Raw genomic sequence first — 10,527 nt, forward strand, 5'->3', positions numbered from 1 at the left:
GGGAGTTCTCGCACTGAGATGAACATGTCTTCAAACCTTCCTGTTTATGTACCAACAATATGCACAGGTCAGGCTGCACAATGAGAATCTCGCCATCCTTTCTCTCTATCGCCTCCTTCAGACTAACTCTCTGAAATATCTCTACACCGTCCTCTTGTCGTAGAGTCAGACAGCACGGAAACAAGCCCTTCAGCCTAACCTGTCCATGCTGACCAAGATGCCCATCTAAGCTAGCCCATTTGCCCACTTGTGTCTGTTTTTTACTCATCTCCCTCTAAACAATAGACAATAGACAATAGACAATAGACAATAGGTGCAGGTGTAGGCCATTCAGCCCTTCGAGCCAGCACCGCCATTCAATGCGATCATGGCTGATCACTCTCAATCAGTCCCCGTTCCTGCCTTCTCCCCATACCCCCTCACTCCGCTATCCTTAAGAGCTCTATCCAGCTCTCTCTTGAAAGCATCCAACGAACTGGCCTCCACTGCCTTCTGAGGCAGAGAATTCCACACCTTCACCACTCTCTGACTGAAAAGGTTCTTCCTCATCTCCGTTCTAAATGGCCTACCCCTTATTCTTAAACTGTGGCCCCTTGTTCTGGACTCCCCCAACATTGGGAACATGTTTCCTGCCTCTAATGTGTCCAATCCCCTAATTATCTTATATGTTTCAATAAGATCCCCCCTCATCCTTCTAAATTCCAGTGTATACAAGCCCAATCGCTCCAGCCTTTCAACATACGACAGTCCCGCCATTCCGGGAATTAAACTAGTAAACCTTGCAGAATGTGGCAAATCTTTGGCCAGCCCCATTTTAACTCTCGCATAACCTGGTGAGAGAATTAAAATTGTCCCCTTATCCATGTTGATTCACTTCTGCAGGGCTTATGAGCAGGGGAGTTAACTTTCCGCACTACACATTCTCCTGGGAGTCATCCAGTATCATTTGCAGCCTAAGCCAAACTAATTTTTGCATTGTATTAAGTGGAGGTTTTATCTTACACCACTCGCCAGTCTTGCAGAGAAGGAAGGGGTAATAGGCAGTGCACAGACGACCACCCACAGCTATGATAAATGAGCTCCGACAGCAACAGCTCTTGTGGAACCCGAGCTTTTTGGGTCCTTATCTAAATAAAGCGTCAATGGATACAGGATCAAGTTTGAAATCTAAGGCATAACGATCGGGAAACTAAGACAACAGCCTGGAGGGCTGAACACAAGAAGGCTTTAATAATCTTTGTTGTCCATGTTGAAACAACCTGCTGGGGAGGTGGGCAATCATTCAGATCATCCCCCTTGCAAGAGCCTCTTGTTTGGCCTCATGTTACTATATGATTAGTTTCTTTCAATGTTGAATCAAGCTTTCTGATTAATTTGACCACTTTTGTTTGAAGAAGGCGTTAAAAAGTTGCCATCAGGAAATTTTGCTCCATGGAATTCAAATTTAGATGAAGTTTCAAGGGAAGCTGATCTGGAAACTTGAGTCGGAAGGAATTTGGAAGGACCTATTTTAATCTATTTATTCTTTTTTCAGCACTGAATGTGTCGGCCATGGCTATAATTTCTTGTCCATCCCTAATTGCTCGTGAACGGAATGGACTGTTTGGCCTTTTCACAGCACATTTACGAGTTAATCACATTGATGGGTCTGGACTCAGTGCACTCTGTGGATATGAATGTTGCTGGCAAGACCTTGTGAAGATGGGTGAGAACACCTTTGGAACTACTGCAGTCCTGCTTCTATGTTATTCCAGTTTCTCATTCACTGCCGACATATTGGGGGCAGCTTTTTTTCGTGGCTAATTGATCTCCAAACCCGCACATCTTTGGAATGTGGGAGGAAAGCTGAGCACCCCGGAGCAAACCCATGCGGTCACAGAGAAAACGTGCAAACTCCACACAGACAGGACCCGAGGCCAGGATTGAACCCGGGTCTCTGGCGTTGTAGTATACTATGGTGAAGGTGCTCCCACAGCGCTATTGGGCAGGGAGCTCCAGGGTTTAAACCCAGCAGCGATTAATGGACAATGATATATTTCCAATTTAGGATGGAGTGCGTTTATCGAATCAAAACAATCTACAGCATGGATGTAGACCGTTTGGTCCACACTACCAACCCTGCTTCATTTAGACACTAGACAATAGACAATAGGTGCAGGAGTAGGCCATTCGGCCCTTCGAGCCAGCACCGCCATTCAATGTGATCATGGCTGATCATTCTCAATCAGTACCCCATTCCTGCTTTCTCCCCATACCCCCTGACTCCGCTATCCTTAAGAGCTCTATCTAGCTCTCTCTTGAATGTATTCAGAGAATTGGCCTCCACTGCCGTCTGAGGCAGAGAATTCCACAGATTCACAACTCTCTGACTGAAAAAGTTTTTCCTCATCTCTGTTCTAAATGGCCTACCCCTTATTCTTAAACTGTGGCCCCTGGTTCTGGACTCCCCCAACATTGGGAACATGTTTCCTGCCTCTAATGTGTCCAACCCCTTAATAATCTTATATGTTTCGATAAGATCCCCTCTCATCCTTCTAAATTCCAGTGTATACAAGCCTAGTCGCTCCAGTCTTTCAACATATGACAGTCCCGCCATTCCGGGAATTAACCTAGTAAACCTACACTGCACGCCCTCAATAGCAACAATTTCACTTAACTCACACTACCAACCCTGCTTCACTCCACTTAACTCTTGGCCCATTGTCCGATGGAAACCCAGCATATTAACCCAGTTAATCTCAGTGCTGTGAAGGCTTTTACTTCCACCACCTTTCCAACCACTTCACTGCAAGGTGGGTAAAAAATCCTCCTCAACCTCCCTGGAGCCTTTCTACCAGTACCTTAATAACCGTTATTGAATAGAGGGAAACAAGTGGGCGGACATGTTGCCATGTGTTAGATGTCCTTCGCTGCCGAAGTGGCACAGGAGTCTCGGAGTCGTACAGTACAGTACAGATAAAGCCTTTCAGCCCATCATGTCCATGCTGACTGAACTTAGGTTAGGGCGAGAAACCATGGTGCATTTAGTAGGTACAGTAGCATCAATGATAAAGGTTATTTGGTTATTTAAGGTTCCTTAGACAGCACCTTCCAAGCCCAAGATGTCGAGCAGCTGGAGAGACAAGGGGAGCAAAAGCATTGGAATACCACTATCTGCAAATTGCCCACCAAGCCACACCATCTTGACTTGGAAATATGTAGACACAAGGAACTGCAGATGCTGGTTTACAAAAAGAAGGCTGGATTAATTCAGTGGGCCAGACAGCATCTCTGAAGGGCACATGGATGAGTGACGTTTTGGGTCTCCAGAGATGCTGCCAGACCCGTTGAGATACTCCAGCGCTTTATGTGTTTTCCTGAATTTGGAAATAAATTGCTGTCCCTTGGATGCTGGGTCAGAATGCTGGAACTTTCCTCCTCACTGTGTTGTGTGTATACCCACATCTCAAGGACTGCAGTGGTTCAAGAAGACAGCTCGCCGCCAACTTCTCAAGGCCATTTGGGGATGGGCGATTAAACGCTGACTCAGCCTGTGAAACCCACTTCCCTGGAATGAATTAAATCAAAACACACATTACCGTTTGAGAGATCTCGCTGTGTATAAAATTGGTGTTGTGTGTGCAATGTTAGAACAGTGACCGCATTTCATAAAGTACCTCAATGGCAGTAACGCATCTGGGACAAATGTCCATTCCTTCTTTTACTCCCTTTACCAGGAGATTGAGTGAAGGGTTTGGGCAGGTTGACTTTGGGAAGCATTGAGACACTCACCACCTCCACAGGTCGCGGAGCACTCTGTCCACAGGCCGTAACGCCAGAAGAACTCTGGTGGCTGAATTTCATTCTCGTCATCCAGGTCCCGCCGAACAGTGTATTCGAAGCGCACACCGGGGTTTGTCTCCTGGAACAGCAGCTGCCAAAACAATTCATAGACACCCGTTAACATGGAGGAGTTCGTGGAGGGGATGGTGGAGTGGGAGATGGGGTGGTAAACTGAGGAATGGAAGATGTCATGGAGGGAGGTTGTTCAGTAGGGCATGGAGGGGATGGTGGAGTGGGAGATGGGATGGTAAACTGAGGAACAGGAGATGTCATGGAGGGATGTTGTTCAGTAGGGCATGGGGAGGATGGTGGAGTGGGAGATGGGATGGTAAACTGAGGAACAGAAGATGTCATGGAGGGAGGTTGTTCAGTAGGGCATGGAGGGGATGGTGGAGGGGACACGGTGGAGGAAGCAGTGGAGCGGAGGGTGGGTAAAAGGAGGCAACGCCTTAACATAGACATCCATGGGAGGTCGCTTTGGAGTCTATATTTATCCCTCGAGCAACATCATTGTAGCAGCTTGTCTGGTTCTTTATCATATTGTTGCTTGCGGGAGCTTGCTGTGTGCAAATTAGCTGTCATGTTTCTGACATGTTGAGGAATGATTGAATGGAAGTTCATGGGCTGTAAAATGCTTTGGGAATGCCGAAGACAGTGGAAAAGCAAGTCCTATTGTTCCTTCAGACTGCGTCAGTCAGACTGTCTCCAAGGCAGAGTTCATTTGTTTTCAACTTTTAATGGGACGCGTATCCAACGGCTGATGGGATGCGACAAATTTCAGCTCGTTCCTGCAGTGTGCGGGGGGGGGGGGGGGGGGGGGGGATGAGAACAAGCTCAGAGGGAGGTAACAAACTATCTACATCAATCAGCCCCCAATGTTCTTTCACTGAAAACAATTGTTTTTTTTCCTTCTCTTGAGGTCTGAGAAAGTGTCTCCATTACTGCATGAAATTATTTAATCACGGGCTTTAGAAATACGAGGAAACTGAAGTTTTAGACCTGGCTCCCGTGTGACTAGCAGCAGAAGCAAAGCTCATGCACAATGGGCGAACGTTATCCCAGCGGGTTGGAATTGCTCTCTCTTTTCTACGTCTTGTATTTCTCCTAGATTGAAACTGACAGTCCAGGCCAAACTATCCCAGCCTCTCAGTTGGAAGCTGAGGCAGCAAGGGGTTTGGTGGCCTGGGTGATGGAGTATCAGAGCCTGACCTCCAGCACTCCCTCTGAGCACAGCTGTCTGCACCGTAACCTGAACTTCCCATCAACCCACCTCCCATGTCCTTGCCAACTCCAATGTCTCCCAGACTGACAGCTCCTCAACTTCAAAGATCTCACCTGTGTTATCATTCTACTCCAGGGCCTTGACCCACTCTTTCCCAATATCTATCCAAACTAGGGAAAGTGCAAGGAAGAAAAAGACACAACGTGCTGGGGTAACTCAGCGGGTCAGACAGCATCCCACAAGAACACAGATAGGTGACGGGTCTGGCCCCTTGCCCAGTCTGAAGAAGGGTTTAGTCCCACAACGTCACCTGTCCATGTTCTCCTGGGATGTTGCCTGACTCGTTAGTTACTCCAGCACTTTGTGTCTTTTGTTTTCCATGCACTTTCCCTCGTTTAGTCACTGTGGCTTCAGCTGCTAAGATACATGAATTCCTCCCTAAAACACTCCTTAATCATCATATCATATCATATATATACAGCCGGAAACAGGCCTTTTCGGCCCACCAAGTCCGTGCCGCCCAGCGATCCCCATACATTAACACTATCCTACACCCACTAGGGACAATTTTTACATTTACCCAGCCAATTAACCTACATACCTGTACGTCTTTGGAGTGTGGGAGGAAACCGAAGATCTCGGAGAAAACCCACGCAGGTCACGGGGAGAACGTACAAACTCCTTACAGTGCAGCACCCGTAGTCAGGATCGAACCTGAGTCTCCGGCGCTGCATTCGCTGTAAAGCAGCATCTCTACCGCTGCGCTACCGTGCCGCCCTAAACATCTCCCAGTCTTCATTTCCTGTCTCAGCCAAAGGATGTTTAATTGTTCCCCTGGGAAGCACCTGTGGTTTTTACATAAACGTGAGATGGCAACCTGATAATTCAGGGTGGTAACTGTTCACTCCCGTGTTCACTCTGCATTGATTGGTGGATTGGATAACCTTGGTAAAGCTCCCTGTCTGTGGATGAGAAGGCACATGGAATCATTGTCTCTTCTTGAAGGATTTGTGAGCATTTGTGAACAGCTTCTTCCCTTGTAATCAGGCTCCTGAGCCGTCCTTCCATAAGCTTGGGTAAGTTCTGATTCGCTTCTATGCCATTGCGGACATTAAGCGTTATCTCTGGAGCTGTTACATAGAGTCAAAGAGTCGTAGAGTCACACAGTGTGGAACCAGGCCATTCGACTCAGCTTGCTCACACCGACCAACATGTCCCGTCTACACTAATCCCACTTGCCTGCGTTTGACTCATATCCCTCTAAACCTATCCTATTCATTACGCTACATAATAATCATAATCATACTTTATTAGCCAAGTATGTTTTGCAACATACGAGGAACTACATTCTGTATCTTTCCTTTTGCTCTAGCTATTGCACTTAAGTTTGGCTTGCCTGCATTTATGTATGGCATCATCTGATGTGATTGGATAGCATGCAAAGCTTTTCACTGTGCCACTAATAATAAACCCTAAACCTAAAGCAGAGAGGTCACGTTGGAACTAGGAAAATACTGTGTTGATGCTCTGGTACAGTTCTAATCATCATTCCTCAGCAAGGATGATGGTACCAAGGAAGTTGCAAAAGAAGTTTACCATTATTTTACCAGGGATGGAGTTTAGTTACAAGAGCAGTCTGACTCAGCTACAGTTTTGCTTGCCTTGGAAAAGAGGAGGTTGAGGCAAGAATTAATCGTAAAATGATAAGAAATCGATTCTAAATTGGTAGGGCTTGATTCCTTCAGCAGGAAGGTTGGGCAACTAGGGGAAGGTTTCGGGTCAGAACCGTTATTCAGATTTAAGGACGAGCTTCTTAATGAGAAGGGACCTGACCCAAAACGTTTCCTGTTCGTTCCCTCCCCAGGGAGTGGAATCATGGTGTCAAACAGGAAGAGTTGTCCTTGAGTCAGGGAGGCAGCCAGAGCGATGGAACTAACCCTATCGTAAATCACGCAGGGAGATTGGGCTCAAACACAAGAGTCTTTATTTTCAGATATTGCTTTGGACAACTGACAAACATCAGTGGAAACAAACAGTCCTGCAAAATCATATAAATTGCCAGCAGTGAGTGTGTGCCAATGCATGTGTGCCAATGCATGTGTGCAAATGCATGTGTGCCATTGCATGTGTGCCAATGCATGTGTACAAATGCATGTGTGCCAATGCATGTGTGCCAGTGTATGTGTGCCAATGCATGTGCACAAATGCATGTGTGCCAATGCATATGTGCAAATGCATGCAAGTCTGTGTATGTATCTGCTTGTGTTTCATTGATTCTTGGCAACATCTGAAGCCCACATGCTGCTCCTCCCTCCCGCTTGGGAGGTAAGAGGCCACATTCAACACAAGCCAATCTCCACATTATTTCTCTGCAACTATTAAAGTGGTTTGACACCCTATTTTATGCCGGATGTGCCTTCAGAAGCAGAAGCTAAGCATTTCAAGGCTGCTCTAGCATTTAATATCAAGGGAAATCTGTTGTCTCGTCCTTCATCCCAGCCTGTCCTATATCCTCTAATTTCCTTATGAAGTAAAAAACACAACCCGTTTCAGAGCGTTCTCACTGGCATATTGAATCAACAGATGCAGCCCAATCCGAACATGTCCAACCCAAGCCATCCCCAAATCCTCACAATTTAATCAACCCTTTGTTGTGATTCACTTATATACATGTTACTACATGGGCAAACAAAGTAGTCCTTGTGATACAACAAAGTAGTCCTTGCAATACCCTTAACTTATCCTTTTTTTAGTTTAGAGATACAGCGCGGAAACAGGGCCTTCGCACTGACCAACGATCCCCGCACACTAACACTATCCTACACGCACAAGGGACAATTCACAAGTAGACCAAGTCAATCAACCAACAAACCTGTACATCTTTGGAGTGTGGGAGGAAGCCGGAGATCCTGGAGAAAACCCAGGCAGGTCACGGAGAGAAGGTAGAAACTCTGTGCAGACAGCACCCATAGTCAAGATCGAACCCGAGTCCCTGGCGTTGTAAGGCAGCAACTCTACCGCTGCGCCATCCCTAATGCCGCGCCCAATTGTTGTGATTGTCACATGTGTGCGGGTTCTAATTGTGGAGCTCAGAATAATGAATCATTTTGACAGAATCAAGTTAAGGAAACCAATTCACCTGGAAGGTCAGAGTCCAGAACAAGGGAAAAGTGTCAGGAAGCAGTTCTTCCTGACGTTTGATATAAGATTAATTTAAAAAGGATTATGGTGGAGAGGGAGCAAGGCAGGTAGCTGGCCAAATACACAGCTGCCTGGCTCAAGGAGTTAAATCACCCCATATGATAGCAGGATCTGGAAATAAATTAATTTGTTGGGAAAAGATCTTGCAAATTTGTAGTTGAGTCTCTGTGACCAATATCCACCCATAGAATATTCAAAATGTTCCCAATGGGAGTCCAGAACCAGGGGACACAGTCTAAGAATAAAGGGGAGGCCATTTAAAACTGAGGTGAGAAGAAACTTTTTCACCCAGAGAGTTGTGAATTTGTGGAATTCTCTGCCACAGAAGGCAGTGGAGGCCAATTCACTGGATGAATTTAAAAGATAGAGCTCTAGGGGCTAGTGGAATCAAGGGATATGGGGAGAAGGCAGGCACAGGTTATTGATTGTAGATGATCAGCCATGATCACAATGAATGGCGGTGCTGACTCGAAGGGCCAAATGGCCTCCTCCTGCACCTATTTTCTATGTTTCTTTCTAAGTTTCTAAGATGTTCCATCTGTGTGCATTTTCTCATCCTCTCAGATTCCTGTGTGCATGTTTAATATAAATTCCTAAGTAAACATCACACTGTAATTCCAGCCTCCTGCCAGTGAAGGCAGTGTACCATGGGCTAGGAAAGCAGGGGAGTTGGCAGATACAGTACCCATGACATTAAACAGCAGATGTCACATCCAGTGGGATAAGCTGTCAGAAGCATCTTCCAGAGTCACTGACAATGAATGTGATCAATGCATTCACACACTCCTTAGCAGGGGATCATCAGCAGATCCAGAGCAAGCAAGATCATGAGGGACCTCTGCCACCCCAGTAACGGACTGTTCCAGATGCTACGGTCAGGCAAACGCCTCCGCTGTCACGCTGTGAAAACGGAGAGGATGAGACGGAGTTTCTTCCCACAGGCCATCAGGACTGTCAACTTTTATAACCCCAGAGACTAAATTTTTGTCTACACTTTAGTAACTTATTAACTTTATTTATATGCTGTAACTGTAATTCTTTTTTGTGCACAATCCGCAGGCATTGCCACTTTCATTTCACTGCACATCGTGTATGTGTATGTGACAAATAAATTTGACTTGACTTGACCACAGTCCCACTTCAGCTGCTTGGACCCACCATTACGATGGAGAGGATGTTTCCACTAGTGGGAGAGTCTAGGACTAGAGGTCATAGCCTCAGAATTAAAGGACGTTCTTTTAGGAAGTAGATGAGGAGAAATTTCTTTAATCAGAGGGTGGTGAATCTGAGGACTTCTTTGTCACAGAAGACTGTGGAGGCAAAGTCAGTGGATAGTTTTAAGACAGAGATAGATAGATTCTTGATTAGTACTAGTACTAGTATTAGTACTAGTAGAGTCGTGGGGCGGAGGCAAGAGAATGGGGTGAGGAGGGAGAGATAGATCAGCCATGATTGAATGGCGGAGTAGACTTGATGGACAGAATGGCCTAATTATTCTCCTATCCCTTGTCACCAATACCTTATGACCATTACATGTGGCGTCAACAGCTGTACAGCCGCTACCTCCAGCAGGCTCAGGGAATCTGCTCCTTCCTGACTTTTCATGGCCAATACCACAAGAATTCCAATTACAATAACAAATATCAAAGCAACTCAAATGTTGTTATTTTTTTTAACATAAACCGCATTTGATAGTTGAGTAGCCAAAAATCAACACCCGCGGATGCTGGGAATCTGAAACGAGAAATAGAAAGCGCTAGAATCACTCAGCAGGTCAAGCAGCATCTGTGACAAACAACAGATGACCCTTCGTCAGTCTTCAGATCTGTAACATGAACTGTCTCAGTTGCTGTCTGGCCTGCTAAATGTTCCCTTTTAGTTCAGATTTCCAGCATCAGCTGTTTATGATTTTTAATCTGCGCATGTGATGTGCCATAAAACGGTAACAACCAGATGATCTATATTAGTGATCAGAGTGAGGGAGGCAATATTGACCAGGAGATGAGGGAGAACTTCCCTCTTCTTCACAATATTGCCATGGGATATTTTCATCTACTCAGGAGAGCAGACAGTGTCTCAGTTTAACACTAGACCCAAGGACAGTTCCTCTAATCGTGTAGCACTGGTGAGGCCACACTGGACCCTTGTGCTCGAGTCTCGGGAATGGAAGTAAAACCTACAAGCTTCTGACTCAGTGGTGAGACAACGTTGAATCTTCCTACAGCCACTGAGAACAGGATGGTGGTGTCCACATGAAGCAGGACTTTGGTGAGAAGCAAAAG

The 10,527-nt window shown here is 46.0% G+C and overlaps 1 protein-coding gene across 1 annotated transcript in view; it reads right to left on the reverse strand.

Annotated features, from left to right (window-relative positions):
- Positions 1-10,527, reverse strand: part of adamts7 (a disintegrin-like and metallopeptidase (reprolysin type) with thrombospondin type 1 motif, 7) — a 140,988-nt gene that overhangs the window by 49,437 nt on the left and 81,024 nt on the right. Inside the window, exon 16 of the mRNA XM_078427091.1 lies at positions 3,772-3,913. Within this exon, the coding sequence (XP_078283217.1) occupies positions 3,772-3,913 (142 nt within the window). The remainder of the gene's footprint in view (positions 1-3,771; positions 3,914-10,527) is intronic.

The sequence above is a fragment of the Rhinoraja longicauda genome, chromosome 33 (genome assembly GCF_053455715.1).
Source record: "Rhinoraja longicauda isolate Sanriku21f chromosome 33, sRhiLon1.1, whole genome shotgun sequence".
NCBI lineage: Eukaryota > Metazoa > Chordata > Chondrichthyes > Rajiformes > Arhynchobatidae > Rhinoraja > Rhinoraja longicauda.